Source organism: Pseudochaenichthys georgianus, unplaced genomic scaffold (genome assembly GCF_902827115.2).
Source record: "Pseudochaenichthys georgianus unplaced genomic scaffold, fPseGeo1.2 scaffold_444_arrow_ctg1, whole genome shotgun sequence".
In the NCBI taxonomy this organism is placed as follows: Eukaryota; Metazoa; Chordata; class Actinopteri; order Perciformes; family Channichthyidae; genus Pseudochaenichthys; species Pseudochaenichthys georgianus.
In genome coordinates, this window is record NW_027263009.1 from 42584 (window position 1) to 66319 (window position 23736).

Here is a 23736-nt window from a genome sequence, read left to right on the forward strand (position 1 = left end):
TGCGTATTTTCAAATTCTAGCGCACTCGAGCTGGTTTCTCCATTCTTAGGGGGTAGGTAAGTTTGAGAAACCGGCTCGAGATACACTTTTTGTTATATTCCATGGAATGCTCTTAACATCCCGATAGCAATGAATATCTGAAGTGCTTTGACAAAAAATCCATAAAATAATGTCATCTGTAGAAGCCGTGGTACTGTAAAAAGTACAACCTATGGCCTACCTGCCTGTCAGCCTTCCATCGGGGCACAAACTTATCTCGTGCCCTCATTGGTCATGTGCGCGTTCGTGTGTGTTGGGGGAGGGGCTCTATAAGGAAGTGGCAGATTTTCTCCGGTTGTATATTTTCAAATTCTAGCGATGTCAAGCCGGTTTCTCAAATTTACCTACCCCACCTTTAAGTGCTTTTAAAATGTTTCTAAATGTGGACATTCAAACTGCAAAAGGTTACCTATAAAGTAAAACAAATGTCATGTTCAAAAGGCTGTATCCAAAATAAATCTTTACAAATGCAAAAAGTGATCCTTTTCATTTTCTATAAGCACTAACATGATGTTCATTTGAGTTTTTAGTGAAATATTTCAACAACTATTGTATGGATTTCCATGACATTGGGTAAAAACATTCATGTTTCTTTCAGGATAAAAATATTAATATAGTTTATAATAACTTTGGTGACAATGTGATTTGTCACTAAAAACTCTTCAAAGTTTTATTTGTCCAACTTAAATAAATACACTTTATATACTTGCATGCTAATGACATTCCCATCAGCTTTGTGTTTAGTAAAATATAACGAGGAAATAAGACACCTGGACACATGCACGAAAAATGTAATAACATTTATGGAAGACCAAAATATAAACTCTTTGTTACAAGGACAAAGTCGAATGGTGGCAACATCAAGTGAAGCTCTGGAGCTCAGTGATGCAAACAGGTGGTGTTGTTCTGCCAGCGTTTGAATCAAAGCTGCATTTTGGACTTTTCAAGCCAATTAATACTCACGTAGTCATACAATATCAGTTCCCACTAATAATAGTAAGTGAACTAGTAGGTTCAATGTGGAAATACAAAAGTAAACTCTAAAGAACATACAGTAACCACAGCTGGTCCAAAAGTGCAAACACATCATTACTAGGTTTTAGTAACTGGCACAAAACAGTTGTGAGAGTCAAACTAAGGGAAACTTGGTTTATCATACCTCTGAGGCAGGTTCATTCTCTTTCAACCAAACACACAATAAATATGAGGAACCTGTGTGCTCTTAACTTATTACCCACATAAGTTAGTATTGCTGCTTTAAATTAATAGTATTTCCATCAATCAGTGTCTCGGGGGCTTCCGTCTCAATCGGTGAAGCCCTCGGTATTATAGTTTGTCTTCATAACACATGACTAAACATCAGACAGGGAACAACACCTCTACGTTTAGAGTCAGTCTTTTTACAGTCTTGTTTTCAGGATTGTGGAATGATCACGGGGTCAGTGTTGATATAAAGTCCGAAGCTTTTCGTTTGCCTCTCTTCTAGAGACGCAGCTGCTCCGTGTCGTCCTTCACGGACGGGATCTCGAGGATGGAGACCGGAGCGCCTTCTCTCGTCTGACCCAGAGACGAGGCGATGATGTCCACCGCTAGAGAGGCGGTCGCTTCCACGGCCTCGCGAGTCGCCCCGAGCGTCGGGTTCACCTCCACCAGGTCCATGGCTGACAGCAGGCCTGAGGACACGACACAGGAGCAGGTTAGGTGTGAGAAGTTAGCAAAACTCTTTAAAGACAGAAAAACTGGAAATGAAAGCTGCACATTAATTGGCTCCTACACTGCGCCTGTCGTCCCCTCGCATCGTCCTGCACTATTCTGACACAGTGTGCACGAGTTAAAAAGTTATATCGGAGAGTTTTTGGGAAAGAGACGCATTGAGAATCAGTTTTTGTTTCTGTGTCACACATTTGAGAACGAGACGAGCAGCAGGTTAGGGAGAAGTAAAAGTGAAGGCGGATTCTTGTGCCCCAAAGTTACCAAAGTAAATATTTGACCAAATGTTCAAAAGCCACATATCTTCCAAATGTTCTGACACAAAAAAGCATTGGTCACGTGGATAAGTCTGTATTTTAGACAAATTAGTCTGATTTGCTTTGGCAACACAAGATCTGGCAACACAAAGTGATTAACGTCAAGACTTTAAGCCAACATCAATTACCGTTTGCTAGGCCCAAAGCGAACTAATGTTTTGTTACTCTGAATATAAAACGTTAGCAAATTAAAATGTATATGCATTAGACTGCGCTCATTTCTTTGGGACAGGGAGTGTTTACGGCGATAGTAACAAGCCATATTTATTTTATAGAACATCTTTAGTTATATCCTGCGTTGTGTGGGGGTGTTGGAAAAGCACTTCCTGTATCCACTTTGTCACGTGTGCACCACCCACTAAAACTCATGTAAATCTGATGAGGTTACACAATACCCGATCTCTCTTGTCAATAGGTGGCGCTGTGACTATGTTCTTTATCGGCCTGTAGATGTCTTCAGGCTTATCCAGAATTTGAAGTTTGGAGCAAGTTTAATTTACAAGGACTTCCTGTTTTATGGCTGTATGAGCTGTTATCACATGGTATGCTTCTCCACAATGCCAACATTGCTGCTTGACACGCCTGAAAGCGTGAAAGCGCCTGAAAGTGCACAGGAAATTCAAAGTCCTGTCCTCCCTGCGGGGTTCAGGGTTTACCTCCAAGAGGCTTCTTTTTAAGTCTGTCTTACATCTGCCTTTCAAATTTCACATAATGACTTGTATGTTAAAGATGGAGGCTTCAGCTTTCAAAACAGTTTCCACGCCCGAGGCCAAGACCAAAAGGGATGTGTGCACAGGTTTATGAGTTCTCTAGCATCCCAAACATGCCAGAGGTGCGCTTAAAGCCTGGGCTCTAATGAGGGTGCCTGCGGCTGTCTGCGTATCATTGTATGAATCTGTACCTGTGTTGTGGATTTCCTCTGTGATGTAGATCCCCTCCCTGTAGGTCAAGCCTCCGTTCACCGGCGTTCCTGTGGCCGGAGCCAGAGACGGGTCGAAGGCGTCGATGTCGAAACTCAAGTGGATCGGTCTCTGTTTTCTGTTGGAGGTGAGAGGATTTAAGATTAAAAGACATTTAGCAAATAAACAAAGCAGAAATGGAGTAAACAAAGTCACAATAGCAAGGCTGGGAGAAGTCTTCTAACTATCTGGAGTATCCTGAAACATTTGTGATGCTGGAAGTACACAACGAGATACATAACATAAGTCCAGTGGATACTATGTAATACCAGAGGTGGGAAGTAACTCCGTACATTTACTCAAGAACTGTACTTAAGTACAATTTTGTACTTTACTCTGTAGTTCTACTCCACTACAATTCCGAGGTAAATCGTGTACTTTTACTCCACTACTATTTAATAGCTTTACTTACTTTACAGATTTACAGGTGAGAGGATTTAAGATGAAAAAACAGACATTTAGCACATAAACAAAACAGAAAGGAAGTAAACAAAGCCACATGCCTGGACAGGAGGTGGTCCAGAGTGACCTCCATGACTCTCTGGATGCCCAGCCGGTCGATGTCCCTCATGGTGAAGTACTGGATGCCCAGGTTTTTAAGGATGTGGCTGCGATAAACAACATCAGAATAACATTAACATCTATTTCCACATGGAGGATCAGGTTGGTATTGACGACATCTGATAAGCGTGATGGTATGTACTCACTACTCTCCGGGGTCAACGTCTCGCAGGCCGATGTACACGAGGTCGCTTGAAGAGAGGAAGGGCTTCGTCCAGGAGAACCCTGGGATATCTGGCATCTGTGGGGAACCGGAGATAAGGTTATATGGAAGAGACAGGGACGAGAACACATCCCCCATTGGCTGATATCTGACCATTCATGTACTGCATTAAAAGTAATGTTTAAAAAAAAAATGTATATCTCTTTCATTCTGGGTGTCTTGGAGACTTTGAATAATAATAATACAAATAATAATGACATTTTTTAAAATATTTTATACATATTTAATAATAATAATTACAACAATTATAATATTTTGCACTTTGCAAACACATTTACAGATGGCTTAATAAGTTAAAACTCAAACAAAAAATATCAAATATATAACATTCTGACAATTACAACTATACTAATATAGTGGAAATAAAAAAACATGGGAATAAAATGATGTGCTTGAATTATTAAAAGTTTTTTTTTAACCTTTTTCTTTTGGATAGATGTTTAGCTCATTCATTTAATAATTGAAGTGTTTCTGCAAGTCTCAGATATCAGTGCACAGGAGCTTATGACCCCATAATCTGTCCCTTTTTGCACAACAGGAAATTCTGTCAGTGTTGCAGTTCCTCAATTACTTCATACAAATTTTGTAAAACAAGGATTCTAATAGTAGTTTGTTCGTTTTACATTGAAACTGATGAAGTCATGCTTAAACTTAATCAGAACACGGTGAATTACATAATCTTTTACCCATGTGCCCAATATAAATAAACAAGCTTTGCCTCTAATTCCTGCTCACCTTGTCCGTCAGCTCTTTGAGCATGAATGCGACGGGCTGTCCGTGGAGGTTTCCTGAAGGAGAGCTCATGGGCGTGTTGATGTCTGCGTGAGCGTCCACCCAGATCAGACACAGGTCAGGACACTGCTGCGCATGGCCGCCCACTGAGCCAATAGCAAGGCTGTGGGAAAAGAGACGCAGAGTCTTTGAAATATCAGTCAAATTAAGAGCATTACATAACATTGCATTTAGCTGAGGCTTTTATCCAAAGAGACTTACAATAAGTGCGTTCGACCAACAAAATACAAACTTGAAGAAAACAGAATCATATAAGTACATCAGGCTTCATAGAGCTAAAACATTTCAAGTGCTACTCAACTGGCTTTAGATAAGCCAGTCCTTTATTAGTATATAAGTGCTTTGTTAATAGTTCTATCGCTCGAGGTGGAGTCGAAAGAGATGAGTTTTCAGTCTGCGCCGGAAGGTGTGTAAGCTGTCTGCTGTCCTGATGTCAATGGGGAGCTCATTCCACCATCTTGGAGTCAGGATAGCAAACCCACGTGTTTCTGCTGATGGGAACTTGGGTCCCCTCGCATTGCGGGTGCAGCGAGCTGTTTGGCCGCTGCAGAGCGGAGTGCACGTGCTGGGGTGTACGGTTTAACCATGTCCTGGATGTAGGAAGGGCCAGATCCATTCGCAGCATGGTACGCAAGCACCAGTGTCTTGAAGTGGATTCTAGCAGTTACCGGAAGCCAGTGGAGGGAGCGGAGGAGCGGCGTGGTGTGGGAGAATTTAGGAAGGTTGAAGACCAGACGAGCCGCTGCATTCTGGATGAGAGAGGTCGGATGGCACATGCAGGTAGACCAGCCAGGAGGGAGTTGCAGTAGTCTAGGCGTGAGCTGACGAGAGCCTGGACCAGAACCTGCGTGGCTTTCTGGGTCAGCTGGGGACGCATCCTCCTGATGTTGAAAAGCGTGTATCTGCAGCAGCGGGTTGTAGCAGCGATGTTTGCAGTGAAGGACAGGTTGTTATCTAGGGTCACACCCAGATTCCATGCAGTCTGAGTCGGGGAAACAACAGAGGTGCCGATGTTGATAGTCAGGTCAAGAGTGGGACAATCTTTTCCCGGAAGGAAAAGCAGTTCAGTTTTGTCAAGGCTGAGCTTGAGGTGGTGATCAGACATCCACTGAGAGATGTCAGCTAGACAAGCAGAGATGCGTGCGACGACCTGGGTCTCTGAGCGGGGAGAGGACAGAATTAATTGGGTGTCGTCAGCGTAGCAGTGGTATGAAAAACCATGCGGGCTAATGACTGATCCGAGCGAGTGTACAAGGAGAAGAGGAGAGGACCAAGAACAGAGCCCTGAGGGACCCCTGTAGTTAATTGACACGGGTCGGACTCCGACCCTCTCCAAGTAACCCTGTAGGTGCGGTCTTTGAGGTATGAGGTGAGGAGGGAAAGTGCAGAGCCTGAAACTCCAAGTTCTTAGCATAAGCATAAGAGCATGTAAACGAGATATGGAAAAAGGCTTCTAACTAGATAACAAGTCCATTCTCTGGCTCAAATAGGCTTTTCCCTTAAGGGGCCAAAGAACAACCTGCCTTTCAACTCTGTTACGCAACATGTGTTGTTACAACTTGTGTAATTCTAGAAATGTTAGAATTACACAAGAACCAATGACCTCTTCACCTGGTGGTGCAAGCGGCTGAAGTCCCTACGGCAGGTGAATATAACTTATGCATTTTAAACCCCCTGTGTGCCCCTTCGTCTAAATAAAAAGACATACATATGACAGCTTATGGCATTACCTTTATTAACATTTCCTGAAACATTTGGGATGTTGTAACAAAATAGTTTGAATGGATTTACACTCTACTTTATACTATTTAATGCCAGATGTGGGAAGTAACTAAGTAAATGTACTCAAGTAAATACAAACTGAGTATTCCTACACTCTGGTACTTCTACTTTGACTCAAGTACAAGATCTGATTACTTCTACTTTGACTCAAGAACAAGATCTGATTAATTCAACTTTTACTCAAGTACCAGATCTGAGTACTTCTACTTTGACTCAAGTACAAGAACTGAGTACTTCTACTTTGACTCAAGTACAAAATCTGAGTACTTCTACTTTTACTCAAGTACAAGATCTGACTACTTATACTTTGACTCAAGTACAAGAACTGAGTACTTCTACTTTGACTCAAGTACAAAATCTGAGTACTTCTACTTTTACTCAAGTACAATATCTAAGTACTTCTACTTTGACTCAAGTACAAGATCTGAGTACTTCTACTTTGACTCAAGTACAAGATCTGAGTACTTCTACTTTTACTCAAGAACAAGATCTGATTACTTCTACTTTGACTCAAGAACAAGATCTGAGTACTTCTACTTTGACTCAAGTACCAGATCTGAGTACTTCTACTTTGACTCAAGTACAAGATCTGAGTACTTCTACTTTGACTCAAGTACCAGATCTGAGTACTTCTACTTTGACTCAAGTACCAGATCTGAGTACTTCTACTTTGACTCAAGTACAAGAACTGACTACTTCTACTTTGACTCAAGAACAAGATCTGAGTACTTCTACTTTGACTCAAGTACCAGATCTGAGTACTTCTACTTTGACTCAAGTACATGATCTGAGTACTTCTACTTTGACTCAAGTACAATAACTGAGTACTTCTACTTTGACTCAAGAACAAGATCTGATTACTTCTACTTTGACTCAATTACCAGATCTGAGTACTTCTACTTTTACTCAAGTACAAGATCTGAGTACTTCTACTTTGACTCAAGTACAAGAACTGAGTACTTATACTCTGACTCAAGTACAAGATCTGAGTACTTCTACTTTTACTCAAGTACCAGATCTGAGTACTTCTACTTTTACTCAAGTACCAGATCTGAGTACTTCTTCCACCTCTGTTTAATGCTACATATTATCCCTTTACCACAGGTGTGTGTGTTTACGCCTCATCTACCTGTGGTCTCCCCCCAGCATGACGAGTGTGTGCCCTGCACCGATGGCTCGGCTCACGGCTCCCGACAGCATCTTGTTGGCTCCGCCCACAGAGCGAGGGAACTTCACGTCCATGTAGGGCTCGTCCTTCTCCAGGTGGTGGAAGTTCAGGTCCCCAAAATCGTGCACGGAGTAATCTGAGAGAAACACAACGACAAGGAGCTGCCGTCAAGTAAAGACCAAATGCTTTTCCTGAGCTGAGTCACTCTGATGGTGAGGAGTTGCATACATAAATAAAAAGGGTATTTTTAGATGTCCATGTTTGCAGTAAAAACAGGGCTTTCATTATGAGGATTAAGATTACATAAAGGATTGAGTAAGACAGAGTTTTAAAACAGGACATTTAACGGTTACATAAAGGAAGCTGCAATCTGATGGTTTATGACACTATTGTCTGTTTAGAGCACATGTGTCAAACTCGAGGCCCGGGGGCCAAATCAGGGCCGTGGTGGATTTAATTTCGGCCCGCAGGATCATTTCTAATTCCTATTAGATCTGGCCCTCCGGTATATTGCACGCACGCCTTCACTCCATCCTGAGGGTCTCCTCCGCTCAGAGCCTGAGCCCAAACATGGATGACCTTGCACCCGAGATGAGACGCCAAGTATCTGAGCTAGCATCTCAGAGCAGCACACTGAGTTCAATGGATGCTTCCTTCTGCACTTTCTCTCTCACAACAACAGGGCATGTTTGTTTTTTCTTTGAGGGGAAGTTTTGTTGAAGCTGTTGTTGGCCTGTGGAGAAATGTGATCATAAGAAATGACTCTGGAGAAGCTGCAGATAGAGCCATGAGAAATGAATGCAGCTGATTATTTAATGTTGTTTTTATAGGCAATAATTTAAGCTTTGTTAGTTCCAGGTTTAATATGTGCAATAAGTTCATTTCAATACGTTCTGCAATAAACATTGAACCAGTCCGGCCCTCCACTAGTACCCATTTTTTAATTGTATTTGAGTTTGACCCATGTGGCTTAGAGGAAGTATCTCTGCTTTAAAGACTGCATGTTCCAGTATCACTTGAGAAGCCTTGATAATCTGTAGCTGCTATAGTAGGAAGGCTTTATTGTCATACGCACATTAGATACAGTGTAGATATGGCAATCAAATCTAAAGTCCAATACCCTCCAACAATGCAATATATTATAGAGGAGATCAAACTATAAAACGTGAAAATAGTGCAATATAATGATGCGAGACTAATGTGGCGTCATGGATTGCTGCGGTGTCGCTAGCTCGTCTCCAACATGGCGTTGTTATCGTTTTATTTCGGTGTTTGCTTTCCCTTCCCGTAAGCGTGACTCGAACACGTGTCTGCCTCTCAGTCTGAGGAGAAGGCCAGAGGAACGTTGTGATTGAGCGAGACCTCATACTTTATCCTGCAGAACCTGCAATCTGTGGGTTTTAAATATTCTTTATAGTTGTTTGGAAATTACCCCTTTGTTGGATTTGAAGACACCCTTTGCAGGTGCCAGTTTTAGTTCAGAGGCCTCCTCAATCTGTGGCTTATGGGCATACGACTATATACAATTTCACATGACATTACATTTCATATAACTTGTATCCAAAGCATGTGAGTTTTTGTTATGCCGATAATTATCAAATCGTGCTTACAACGTTTAAATGGCACTTGTAGACACTGTTTTCTATTGCATCACATGTAGGACATGTCTTTTTTAAGTGAAAACAGAACAGACAGAAAACCCTAAATAAGTCATTAATCATAAGGACTGGATAAATATAGGATAGAAAAAGGTATTTTAAAGGATACACATCTTTAACTCTGTGTTTCTTGCATCCTAATTCTTGTATTGGGTTCTTCACAATTCCCCCGGCGATGGAAATCCCCCACGATCCATCCCATTTCTATTGTATAAGCATGACTATACACATATCTGTGCCTATCTATACACAATTCTAAGGGTATGTAATTAAATCTGGCTCTACTTTATACTTCTCTAAAATGATAGTGAGCTAGACAGCGTTTTTAGGTCACTCATGGAGATGTTCCCAATTGTCACAATAATGGCAATTGTTAAAAAAAAGGGCCTTTTTTCCGTAGCGTGACTAAACGAGTCTGAGAAGGCTGAGTCATTGAGAGCCAGAGGAGCGTTAGTGACAGAGCACTTTCCACGTATCCCATTTCCCACGTCGGCTCTGGTTTCAGCCGTGGAGCCTGAAAAATGTCCACTGGCTTTAGGGGCTCGCACGGCGGAGTAAACAAGTGATGTGATACACCACTTTGGGGGTTCATCTGGCAACGTGAGCCTTTGTGGCAGGGTAGTGTTTCTCTGCTGATCTGAGGGGACCCAGTGAGGTTCATTTCCATTAGTAGACAGGACAGGAATAGCCCTTGTGACGATGCAATCTTCAGCATCTATTGCAGGACAATAAACCGTCTGTTATGGAGAAGAAAAAGCTGCTTTTGTTAGCTGGGAACGTGACGGTACGGTGCACTTTGAGATTACTGGATGGATTTTAAAAGAAAGACTGACACTAACCCTAAGAGTTTAACGGTGGTGTTTAGTTCGGTTCGGGTCGGGTTTCCTGTGTTTGGCTCAGTTAGTGAGATGGCAGCGGGATCTGTTTCACTGCTGCCAAGTTGATTTCAGCTTAAACCCATAAGGAGCCACCGTGACACAGGACCTTTAAATGTTCTGGAAAGTTCCTTATACAGCTATAGCCTTTATTCTATCTCATGAAGCCGCTAAGTGACACTGAACAGTCTGGTGGGTCATGGTCCAGGTCATTTGATTTTGTGTTCCCATGACAACATGTCCATGTGCCAGGCTAACACGTGTGACATAACGAGCTACATTTCAAAAGCTTTTGTTTTGTTGCTAAAGGTAAAATTCAAGCCATTTAAGAGTTAAAATGCTTACATACACTGAACAAAAATATAAATGCAACACTTTTGTTTTTGCTCCCATTTTTCATGAGATGAACTCAAAGATCTAACACAGTTTCTATATACTCAAAATAACCATTTCTCTCAAATATTGTTCACAAATCTGAAAAGATCTGTGATAGTGAGCACTTCTCCTTTGCCGAGATAACCCATCCCACCTCACAGGTGTGGCATATCAAGATGCTGGTTAGACAGCATGATTATTGCACAGGTGTGCCTTCGGCTGGCCACAATAGAAGGCCACTCTGAAAGGTGCAGTTTTATCACACAACACAATGCCACAGATGTCGCAAGTTTTGAGGGAGCGTGCAATTGTCATGCTGACAGCCACACACACTGTCTGCCATCTGCCCTGAATAAGGCAAGGCAAGGCCAGATAAGGCAAGGCAAGTTTATTTATATAGCACCTTTCAGCACCAGGCAATTCGACGAGGACGACGAGCATGCAGATGAGCTTCCCTGAGACGGTTTCTGACAGCAGAAATTCTTTGGTTATGCAAACCGAATGTTGCAGCAGCTGTCCGAGTGGCTGCTCTCAGACGATCTTGGAGGTGAACATGCTGGATGTGGAGGTCCTGGGCTGGTGTGGTTACACGTGGTCTGCGGGTGTGAGGTCGGTTGGATGTACTGACAAATTCTCTGAAACGCCTTTGGAGACGGCTTATGGTAGAGAAGTGAACATTCAATTCACGGGCAACAGCTCTGGTGGACATTCCTGCTGTCAGCTTGCCAATTGCACGCTCCCTCAAAACTTGCGACATCTGTGGCATTGTGCTGTGTGATAAAACTGCACCTTTCAGAGTGGCCTTTTATTGTGGCCAGCCTAAGGCACACCTGTGCAGTAATCATGCTGTCTAACCAGCATCTTGATATGCCACACCTGTGAGGTGGGATGGATTCTCTCGGCAAAGGAGAAGTGCTCACTATCGCAGATGTTTCAGATTTGTGAACAATATTTGAGAGAAATTGTTATTTTGTGTTTATAGAAAATGTTTTAGATCTTTGAGTTCATCTCATGAAGAATGGGAGCAAAAATAAAAGTGTTGCATTTATATTTTTGTTCAGTGTAACATGTCCTTTATTACATTTAACCTGTTGTGGACACATGTTTTGATCAAATTGATATGAAACAAATGAGATAAACATCGCTGTGATACTGATCGGGACTTTAACCCTATCAAAATCATCCTCATTAATGAAGTTATAAATAAGAGTTACTTTACCATTCAAGTCACTTTTCAGATATTTGGCATATTTGTTGTGAGAAATGTGTTCTAGGTGGTCTCTTTAGTCTAAATGATGTTCCCCTTAATTTCCCAAAAGTAGAAATGTGTCCTGGTTCTTATGGGTTAAGATAAACCCGACAACTCTTCAGAAGGAGATTAGATTTAGAATTTTATAAAGAAAAATTACACATTTTTTCCCCAGCAACCTTATATTTGAAGGCGATAGAAATGTTCCTTTTTTTTCTTGAAATTAATCATTTTTTAATATAACACGTTAACATATATGTGTCGTAATACTGAGAATATATCGGATACTGTGGAGCAGGACAACCTAACCCCTAACTGAGATTTAACAATAATTAATATCATAAAATCTGTTTGAAAATTCTATTTATAATCAAAGAGACAAAAGTAAGGATAAGATTAGGATAGTAGCACTAATATATAATGTTTATAATTGTTGTTTTTCAATGCTTAAAAATACATTTTGCAAGTGTCTGAAGAGTTCCTAAATGCTTCCTTAATATAGATTATTCATAATTAGATTTTTAACAATGTCCATGTCTATGAAGGTTACATTCATGAGACATCTTATGTTATACACATCTCTCATCTTTCTGGAGAATATTTGATATAGTTCAGCAGCACCAACAAAATATTGGATTAGTGCCAAGTGGCTTATCCCATTCAATACAAATCCAGTACAAATACTATTAAATTGTAAGAAATATGCAAAAGCAATGCTTGAATTTGCAGGAATACATTAAAGGGGGTCTGCAAGCAGTCATTAATATGCGATGGTAATACTGTGTGGAAGGATAAAGGCAAGTCAGTTAAAAATAAAATAATATCCCAGCTGTTAAACAGATTGGCTGTGAGGATGGGGAGGGCGGCACCTGTTGCTCAACATCTGACGTTTACACCCTGACAAATCTGAGGCTGGCACGCTTACATTGGATCTGTTACATTACATTTAGCTGAGGCTTTCATTCAAAGTGGCGTGCACTCGAATACCCTGGACATGCCTGCACGAGCACTGTGTCTTGCTCAACGACACTTTGACTTGTTGACTGCAGAGGGATCAAACCGCCGATTGTTATATCATCGAATTAAACCCTGAGCCACAGAATGAAAGCGATCACTGGCAATTCATCTCTTTTTAATTCTGTTATATGTGTATAAAGGTTGCTGGGGAGGACATATGTTGTTTGCGGTGTGAGATCGGTGAGATTTTTGTTATACTTCTATCTCTTCAAGGCGATAAGAAAGGTCGTTTTTTGGGTGGAAAATGACCTCCTTTTATGTTGATTTTCTTTGGCCAGGGATGGGATTTTATTTGCAAGCCTTGAAAGAGATGGAAGAATATTTTGTGTAAGACTGAGCGACAAAACAACCTTTAATTTTGTAATGAAATGTTTGACTCATACTTAGTCTGTGTATAGTGAGCTTATTTATAGCAGCCTTATCGTGAGGAGCTTGTTTTAACCTCATGTTGAGTCAACAGGCGTGAGACTCATCAGGGCAAAGTGACCTCTTCCATGTGTGTTGTGTAACTGATGTAAAAATTAGGGCTGTCAAACGATTACATTTTTTTTATCAGATTAATCACAGTGACAAGTGACGGTACGCATTTCAGATTACGCACATCATCTGCGTACCAGTTATGTGCACCCCTCTACTACAGCAAAAGTATTCTCCGTCGGGACTTCCTGCAACAACACCACGCCGTTATCAAAGATGTTCTATTGAGAAGACGATCACTACGTGACAAAAGTTTTCAAAACCGTGGCTACTGAAATCAATCTTACTAACTGCTGTCTGTGCAATTTACTCCGCGCGAGTTGGCAGACTTTATTTAGCTTACTTTAACATCATGTTTCATGGTGGGGCTAAGCCATTTCTTGGTATGGGTGTAGCCTACCCCAGCCATACCCTGGCGCTGCCACTGGTGGCACGTATGGGGCGGGTCATTCTGCACATGCGTTAAATGCGTTAAATATTTTAACGTAATTAATTCAAAAAATTAATTACCGCCGTTAACGCGATAATTTTGACAGCACTAATATATATATATGTATTTTACATTTAATCACACATTTTGAGAACCGGCATTCTCACGATAAGAAACCAATACAAAACACATTACTGGTGATTACAATACGACCTGCAATTATTTGTCAACTTATTGCTCATTAGTTGAACGCTGTTGTGTGTGTCTGTGAGACTGAGCGGAAGGAGGAACCTATTGCGGTGAGCACGTTGCAACTTCCGGTTGTTGTTGTCATCTCCGGGTATCCCGTGTGCCTGTTCTGTTGCTGATAGCTTATTAACTTAAACTTAATCGATCGTTTTAAAACTCTTGATCACGGCAACTGCCTGACGTTGTAATCACACGTTACTACAGCTTAAGCACTCACAACTCTCCTTCTCTTAGCGACTGTAACTCCACAGTTGCCTACACTCTTTTCGGGTTTGCTAACGGTAGCTACTTTAGCTTGATAGCTAGCCATGGCTCTTTCCCCACCTTCTGGTGCTATTTCCTGCTCTTCCTGTCTCATGTTTGGTTACCTCCCGGCCTCCCTTACTGGTAAGGATACATGTGTTAAATGTAGTATAGTTGTTAGGTTGGAGGCGGGAATCATAGCCATAGAAGCCCGGCTCCGCATCTTAGAAAGTAACTCAGCTAAAGTAAAGCCCATGTTAGCATGTGCGGACCGGCAAAATGTAGCTCCTCTTAGCCGTCCCCCGGCAACTCCCGAGCAGCAGGGAGGCTGGGTGACTGTTCAGAAGGGGCATAACGCGAAACCCGCAGGTCCCCACCAACCCGTTCACGTATCTAACAGATATTCCCCACTCAGCGAGACACCCGCTGAGAAGCCAACTCTGGTTATTGGTAGCTCTATTATGAGACACGTGAATTTAGAGACCGAAGCCTCCACAGTCACATGCATTCCGGGGGCCAGAGCGGGCGACGTTGAGGCGCATCTTAAACTGCTGGCTAAAGATAAACGTAAATACAGTAGGATTGTTATTCACGTCGGTGGTAATGAATTACGCCAATCAGAATGCACAAAACTTAATGTGGAGTCGGTGTGTAGTTATGCTAAAACAATGTCGGACACCGTAATCTTCTCTGGTCCCCTCCCCAATCTGATCAATGATGACATGTATAGCCGCATGTCATCATTTCAGCGCTGGTTGTCTTGGTGGTGCCCAGCAAACAATGTGGGCTTCGTAAATAATTGGACAGCCTTCTGGGGAAAACCTGGTCTGATTAAGAGAGACGGCATTCACCCTACTTTGAAAGGTGCAGATCTCATTTCGGCAAACATTTCAGGGCTTTGTGGACGTAATCCATGACAAACTGGAGTTGAGACCAGGAGGCAGAGTCGCAGTCTTACACGCTTCTCTGCGCTCTCTCCTAGGCAGTCACCCATAGGAATCCCGAACCCAATAAAATACCCAATATTAGCGGTGTGTGTGTCTGCCCAAGGACAATTTAAGGTAAAACCTAATAGAGGTGTCATACATAATAACCTAATAAAAGTAAATGTAACAACTACTACAGTGCAACAAAACAGGAAGATTAAATGTGGTCTCTTAAACATAAGATCTCTAGCATCTAAAGCAATATTGGTAAATGATTTAATATCAGATTATAATATTGATATATGCTGTCTCACTGAAACTTGGTTGAGACATGAAGAATATGTCAGCATAAATGAGGCCACTCCACCCAGCCATGTCAACAGTCATATTGCTCGAGGCACGGGCGGAGGAGGTGGAGTTGCAGCAATCTTTGACTCAAGTTTACTTATCAATACTAAACCAAAATGTAATTATACCTCTTTTGAAAGCCTCGTTTTTAGTCTTACGCATCCGACCTGGAAAACTTTGCAGCCAATCTTATTTGTTACAGTGTATCGTGCACCAGGTCCTTATTCAGAATTCTTATCAGAATTCTCTGAGTTTTATCAACTTTGGTTCTTAAAACAGACAAAGTAATTATCGTAGGTGACTTTAATATTCATGTTGACGATGATAAAAATAGCCTTACTGTTGCATTTAACTCTATATTAGATTCTGTTGGTTTCTGTCAGAGTGTAAATAAACCAACCCACTGTTATAATCACACTCTCGACCTTGTTCTGACTTATGGTATTGAAATTGAGCAACTATTAGTCGAACCGCATAATCCTGCTTTATCCGACCATTTCTTAGTAACTTTTGAAGTACTGTTACTAGACTACAAAGCATTAGTCAAAAGCTCTTGCAGCAGAAACCTATCTGTTAGTGCTATAGCCACATTTAAGGAAGAGATTCAACCAATACTTAACTCGATAGCATGTCTGCATGTAGGGGAGGAAACTTATACAAAATGTACACCACCCCAAATTGATCATGCTGTTGATAGTGCTATAGATGCGCTGCTAATAAAATTAGACTCTGTTGCTCCTTTGAAAAAGAAGAAAATAAAACAACATAGACTAGCTCCATGGCATAATGCCGAAACCCGCAAAATAAAGCAAAAGTCTAGACAACTTGAAAGGATATGGCGTTCCACTAAACTTGAAGAATCTCGTTTAATTTGGCATATTACTCTCAATGAATATAAGAAAGCACTGCGTAAAGCGAGAGCAGCCTACTACTCTTCATTAATAGATGAGAATAAGAATAATGCAAGATTTCTTTTCAGCACTGTAGCCAGGCTGACAGAGAGCCACAGCTCCATTGAGCCTTCTATTCCCTTAGCACTCGGTAGCAATGATTTTATGTGCTTTTTTAACGATAAAATTGTTACTCTTAGAAACAAAATTAATGACCTCTTGCCTTCGACCAGTATAGTGTTATCAACAGCTCCCGGAATCGTAAGTTCTAATATTACACTAGATAGTAAACTAGAATGCTTTTCAGCCATAAACCTTGAACAATTACATTCAATGATTCTCTCTTCTAAACCATCAACGTGCATGTTAGACCCAATTCCAACTAAGCTGTTGAAGGAAGTTTTTCCATTAATTAGCACTTCTTTATTAAATATTATGAATATGTCTTTATTATCAGGCTATGTTCCACAATCATTCAAAGTAGCAGTGATAAAACCGCTTCTTAAAAAGCACAACCTCGATCCAGAGGTTTTAGCCAACTATAGACCTATTTCTAATCTTCCGTTCCTCTCAAAAATTCTTGAGAAAGCGGTCGCAAAACAGTTGTGTGATTACTTAAAAAACAATGATTTATTTGAAGATTTTCAGTCTGGCTTTAGAACACATCATAGCACAGAGACAGCTCTGGTTAAAGTCACAAATGATATTCTAATAGCCTCAGACAAGGGACTTGTCTCTATTCTTGTTTTGCTCGATCTTAGTGCTGCATTTGATACTATCGACCGTGATATCCTATTGCAAAGGCTAGAGCACTTAGTTGGCATACAGGGAACTGCTTTAGGCTGGTTTAGGTCCTATCTATCTGAACGCTCTCAGTTTGTACGTGTTAACGATGAATCTTCCACGCAAACCAAAGTTAGCCATGGAGTGCCACAGGGCTCAGTGCTCGGACCTATTTTGTTCACATTATATATGCTTCCGTTAGGCAATATTATAAGGAATCATTCTGTAAACTTTCATTGTTATGCGGATGATACTCAACTATATTTATCAATCAAGCCTGATGAAATTAATCATCTAAATAAAATTCAAGACTGCCTTAAGGACTTAAAAACGTGGATGACCTTAAACTTTTTGATGTTAAACACGACCAAAACTGAAGTTATTGTACTTGGCCCGAAGAATCTACGAAACAAATTATCTAAAGACATACTAACTATGGATGGCATTAATTTGGCCTCCAGTGAGACTGTAAGGAATCTTGGTGTTATATTTGATCAGGATTTATCCTTTAACGCCCACATAAAATCAATTTCAAGGACCGCCTACTTCCATCTACGTAACATTGCAAAAATCAGGCATATCTTGCCTCAAAACGATGCAGAAAAACTAGTCCATGCATTTGTTACTTCTAGGCTGGATTATTGTAACTCTTTATTATCAGGGAGTACCAAGAAGTCAATCAAGTCGCTTCAGCTGATTCAAAATGCTGCGGCTCGTGTACTAACCAGAGTTAGGAAAAGGGACCACATTACTCCTGTTCTGGCTGCCTTACACTGGCTCCCTATCGAACACAGGATAGAATTTAAAATTCTTCTTCTCGCCTACAAAGCCCTTAATGGGCAGGCGCCATCTTACCTTAAAGAACTCATTATACCCTACTGTCCTACTAGGGCATTGCGTTCCAAGAATGCAGGGTTGTTGGTTGTTCCTAGAATCTTTAAAAGTACAATGGGAGCCAGAGCCTTTTCTTATCAAGCTCCACATTTGTGGAATCAGCTTCCAGTTTGTGTTCGGGCGGCAGACACCCTATCCGTTTTTAAGAGTGCGCTTAAGACCTTCCTTTTTGATAAAGCTTATAGTTAGGGCTGATTAGATTCAGCCCCTAGTTTTGCTGATATAGGCTTAGTTTGTCGGGGGACATCTTACTTCTTCCTTCTCTCTGTCTATACCCGTGTACACTCATGTTCCGATTAACCCAGCTTCCCCAAATGTCTTTCTTTTTGGTGTCTATATACGCCGGGATCCGGAGTCATGGATGATCCTGCGGTCCTGTGTCCTGGATCGCGAGCCCTGGATCTTGAGTCGTGGCTGTGGTCCTGGATCATAGGTCCTCGATGGATATCCTTGTGGATTCATCTTCCTATTATACACACATGCATTTCCAAACATTTGGACTACCTATGTTGCAAATGTATTATCTTTTCAATTTACACACGGCATCTATTGCACGTCTGTCCGTCCTGGGAGAGGGATCCCTCCTCTGTTGCTCTCCCTGAGGTTTCTCCCATTTTCCCTTTAAACTGGGTTTTCTTTGGAAGTTTTTCCTTGTACGATGTGAGGGTCTAAGGACAGAGGGTCTAAGGACAGAGGGTCTAAGGACAGAGGGTGTCGTATTGTCATACTGATATTCTGTACACACTGTGAAGACCACTGAGACAAATGTAACATTTGTGATATTGGGCTATATAAATAAACATTGATTGATTGATTAGTTCAGCTTTTGTGGGGAGGCTGTGGCGCAGTGGGCTAGTGCGTTGGTGTTCAGATCAGGGGAGCACAGGTTCAAACCCCACTGCACTGTCAGCATGTCGTTGTGTCCCTGAGTCGCTTCACCCCAAATTGCTCCTGTGGGGACTGCCCACAGTATATCACTTTGGATAAGTAACATGTCATGTTTTGTGATAATCGATTAATCAAGTAATTTGCCAGTAGCTTCTTATAGATGTATTGTACCATATATTATCTACAGTACTCTGCGTCCTCGGTACACATTAGGAGACTTGTCTGTATCCTGACCTGCTGATAAACTTATTATAATACTGACTTTTCTGTAACCCTCCTGTGCCGCAGTAAATCCCTCCCTCTCACATCACTGCTCTCTATGCTAAGTCTCCTTTTGTTGCGTGGGCGTTGTATTTCCATCACAAAGAGAACTCATTGACCTGAGCTCCAAAATATACTGCGGATTCTTTCCGAGTGATTTCATGTGCAACCGCAGCACTCCCCTTTGTACAGAAAGCGTGTATTAAAGTAGTTTAAGAAGGGGGAGGGGGGCGACACAGGAGAAACTCATCAGCCTCTTCCTGCAGCCGAGCATGTGCGCAAGAATGACTCAGGCAGACATGTGGCTCCAGACCGGGTAACAGAGAGAAAGCAGAATACATTAGCTGCCTGGTGCAGGGTTACCACAGTGTCCTCTCTGTCCTCTGTGCTGTCTCACCCGGTGCTGCTTTATGGCTTAATGCCCTTCTATGGCACCGCTTCCAGTGGCTGAATCGAGCTGTCGCCATTACTTTTTCTTAATGAAGCTATTCTCTTAATTCGTGCATGCTCTACAGGGATCTAACATGCACACAGACACCCATTAAACCCCAGCTTTGTGATGCCACAAAATCAGATAATCAAATGTAGTCTTTATTCTAATTAGATCGCTATCCGTGAAAGGATGTTGCGCAGAGCTTTAGGGTATTAGGAGAGATCACGTTGTTCTCTAATAATGCTCGCTGCTTTCAATCCCCTCGGATGTTTGTATTTACAGCCTCGCTGTGATGTAAGAAGCTGGAGGAGGGAGGCAAGGCGGTACATCTAAAAGCTGTCCTGCAGGTTACCCCCATCCACCGTTACATAACAATTGTGTGCCCCGTTTCCCGCACCTACCTAACCCGGAGAGCCTGTCGATGAGCCCCGCATCTCTGATGGCTTTAGGGCCGTGCTCCACGCCTCTCCTTTTCTGATTTAAATTGAAAAACAGGAAGGATTTAAGTGAGTAAAGTTGATCTGAAAATGAAGATTGAAAAACTGAAAATGAAAGTAGGATTTTCTTACCTGTCCTCTTGAGAAAGGAGCTCCAAGCACAGCGACGGATTGAGCTCTGCTTTGTTGGCACGTTTGGCCAAGTTGAGGTCTGAGAAGACGGAATAAAGGTCCTCTCAAAGCCATGTTTTAGTTTTTAAATAATCTGAATCGTCCAGTCCTAACCAATCGGATCGTTGTCTGATGAAACCTGAGTGAGAAGTGGCTCTTGGCTGCTGGATGCTGAATGAGTTCGCGCTGCTGCAGGAGGCCGGTCTTATTGCGCCTAAAGCTACTTAATATTCATGAGCTGGGGAAAAGGAGGCCTAAGAATAACATCTTATCATCACACATTCCTTTTTTCTCGCACTTGGTACTTACTGTGTGAGAATTTCAGCGATGATTAGCGTTTATAACATGCAATAAACTATTATTACCGGACGTACACTGCTGTTCCATATGCAGCTAGTGACGTCAGTTTGAGTGGCACCAGAGCCCTAGAGATACGAAAGAGATATTAGTATCTCTCGGGCTCTGAGTGGCACACCTTCGGAGCAGCCAATAGGAAGCTGGGAAATGAGTGGGTGCGCTGAAAGGGGGCGTGGCCTGCGTGCCGTTGTGGGTCAGGTGTTTTTGTTTTCGTGACAGGTTTGTTGTGAAGCGCATATCCTGCAGTGTCATCGCTGTCGAAATGTTCAGCGACACAGCCGATGGGATTTAGAGGCTTGTTTACCTTTAGCTTTTGACCCTCACTGGTGCCAGGCACGCCAAAACTAAAAGGTATTCAGGTCAAGAACAAGACCCAACTTTCCATAGACTAAATTACCCCTATAGGGTGACAGGTGTCTGGGTCCTTTTCCTCCGAGGAGAAATAAGTATTTTAATCCTGTTACATAAACCAGCATGTAGAAACAACCTCTATAAATAATAAATTACAATTACTGTGAGCAGGATTTAGCTTCTTATCAAAAGGGAAAGTATATTATGCAAAAATATTTGTATACATATGATTATTATAATTGAGCACTGATGTGTAAGTAGGATTTAGTTTTGTTCTAACCAGACTCCACTCGGTTGTGTCCATAACCCTGAACAATCTGTATAGTGTTCTCTCTACTACCTCATTGAATTTCAATTGTAATTACAAATATTGTATTTCGTGTTTTAACAGTAGTAGGTTGGTTATAGTGTATTCTGTATATTTTACATTATTTATATATTTTGCATATTTGTACTTTTGATGTGTATATATCAACAGTTTATTATGTTTTATATGTGTTTATTTATCATGTAATGCCTTGCTAACCTGCTACTCCTGTACACAATGGGGATCAATACCTAAAGTACATTACAAAAAGAAAATTATTTATATATATTTTTAATACATTTTTTAAGGCAGAAGAAAAAGGGAATACATATGTGTTATTACTTATTAGTGATTATAAAAAACGAAATAAACATTAAGATAATGTATGGAAGCCCATTTCCGCCACTTGAAAAAAATAAAATCCCCATGAGTAGCAAGGTGATGAAGGGACCTTTGAAGACAGCGCCACTGCAGTGCATGCGCAATTCTTATCTCATAATTATGACTTTTTATCTCATTATTATGACTTTTTATCTCATTATTTCGACTTTTTGATCTCATAATTTCGACTTTTTGATCTCATAATTATGACTTTTCAAGGGGGTTTTAATTTTTTTTAAGTGGCGGAAATGGGCTTCCATAAAACGTTTATTTAACACTTAACATAACACAAAGTAGTCGTTAACCGACTGAACTTCCGGTGGTTACGAAACGACAACGAACACACCCCAACAAGTGTTTATCCCCTGACGTCATAATCTTCCCGACCGCTGATTGGCGCAAAACGACCGACAGTTACAGGTCTGTACACATCGGTGAGTCAAAGGACGGCCAAGATGTCTCCACCATAGGTCCACCTCATGGTCCACCTACGAAAATAAAATGAATGCATCTGGCGCCACCCAGCGTTTGAGAAGTGGAGAATCTCTGAGTTACATGAGGTGTAAAGTAACTAAGTACATTTACTCAAGTATTGCACTTTAGAATCAAAATATCCTTAAAGTACCAAAAGTAAAAGTAGTCATTGTGCAGATTGGTCCATTTCAGAATAATATATATAATATGTTTTATAATGATTGATCATTAAAGTGTTATCAAAGCTGGTGAAGGTGCAACTAGTTTGAATTACTCTGTATACTGCAGGGTAGCTTGTGAATTTACTCCAGGTGGAACTGATTTCAGGGTTCATTATATTTCACATCATTCATCCACATCTGTAAAGTAACTAAAGGTATTAAATACATGTAGTGGAGTAAAAGTAGCATGACATTGAAAGGCTGAAGTAAAGTACAAGTAGGCCTATCTCAAAATGGTACTTAACCCATAAGAACCCGGACACATTTCTACTTTTGGAGAAATTAAGGGGAACATAATTTAGACTAAATAGACCACCTAGAACACATTTCTGACATTTCTGGGCTTTAATGGTACAATAACTCTTATTTTTAACTTAATTAATGAGGATGATTTGGAATAAAGAACATATTAACTCAATATAATTGAATCAGCTAAATTACCTGAGCAGATCATAATCATATTTCTAATTGTGCATATATGTCACTTTGGGTTTACTGTGAAATGTAGGGTTAAAGTCCCGATCAGTATCACAGCGATGTTTATCTAATTTGTTTAATATCAATTTGATCAAAACATGTGTCCACAACAGGTTAAATGTAATAAAGGACATGTTATGTAAGCATTTTAACTCTTAAATGGCTTGAATTTGACCTTTAGCCCTTTAGCAACAACAACAAAAGCTTTTGAAATGTAGCTCGCTATGTCACATGGGTCATTTTTTTTATAGGGTGCCTTTGGTGTCCCCAGTACAAAATATGTTGTTTTTTGTCTAAATCTGGACAAATACATTTAGTTTTTAATGTGTGTTCAATTGTTAATTTATTATTAATACAATGATATGCACATCTAAGTTTTTTTATTTTATTTTAAAAGCTTTGGTTAAAGGGATATCGAGGAGTTTTTCCATGTCCCCACTGCTGGTCATTCAACTTAGATCTAAAATATAGCTATTAAAAACAAATTAATTTATAAATATGTTATTATTATTTTATTTAACTAGTCAAAATCTATGTAATCAAATGATGTTTTTATTCAAATTGTAAAAAAATAAAGTAAAAAAATAAGGTTTAATGTTCGTCCCCGCTGGTCGCTGTCCACCCTGTTGAGCTGTGTATCTGTCCCTTTAAAAAAAATACATATTTATCAGTGACATCACACCTATGAACTTAGATGACACCAGAGGTGGGAAATTCAACTGAGGTTAGCTGTGTGGGTTTCTACTGCTCTTACAACTGATTTGGATGTTTCTGTCAATTTTGTTTGATGTGTTTGAACATAACATGTCCAACCTGTTAGGCCTAAGTATGAAGGATATTAATCGAAATCTATTATTTTAAAAAGTTTCTTTAAAAAGTGATTGATTCCTCATAAAGTATCCAAGGTCATGCTAGCAAATATGCTAACACAGGCAGGGTAAAGGCTAACTTTAGCTCAAAATGTCCACCCTGTTAGTGTCCACCCTGTTAGGCTTATTCAACTAACAGGGTGG

At 40.8% G+C, this 23736-nt stretch overlaps 1 protein-coding gene across 2 annotated transcripts; it reads right to left on the reverse strand.

Annotated features, from left to right (window-relative positions):
- Positions 1-824: 824 nt before the first annotated feature.
- arg2 (arginase 2) lies at positions 825-20487 on the reverse strand. 2 transcript variants are annotated; one of them, XM_034078558.2, is made up of 8 exons: positions 20117-20487; positions 19949-20021; positions 7513-7687; positions 4545-4704; positions 3733-3827; positions 3529-3633; positions 2968-3104; positions 825-1712 (listed from the first exon to the last, which is right to left on the reverse strand). In XM_034078558.2, the coding sequence occupies exons 1-8, from the start codon at positions 20228-20230 to the stop codon at positions 1522-1524; spliced, it is 1050 nt and encodes a 349-aa protein (XP_033934449.1). In that variant the 5' UTR covers positions 20231-20487; the 3' UTR covers positions 825-1521. The 2 variants fall into 2 exon arrangements, with proteins under 2 accessions (XP_033934449.1, XP_071058544.1); XM_071202443.1 differs by lacking the exon at positions 19949-20021 and having other exon boundaries at positions 20117-20202.
- Between the last annotated feature and the right edge of the window lie 3249 nt (positions 20488-23736).

Coding starts and splice junctions, on each gene's coding strand:
- arg2 (XM_034078558.2), bottom strand. CDS start 20,230: ATGGCTTTGAGAGGACCTTTATTCCGTCTTCTCAGACCTCAACTTGGC. Junction 4,705..7,512: donor ATGCTGGGGGGAGACCACAG/GTAGATGAGGCG, acceptor CTTTTCCCACAG/CCTTGCTATTGGCTCAGTGG. Junction 3,634..3,732: donor GACGTTGACCCCGGAGAGTA/GTGAGTACATAC, acceptor TGTTTATCGCAG/CCACATCCTTAAAAACCTGG.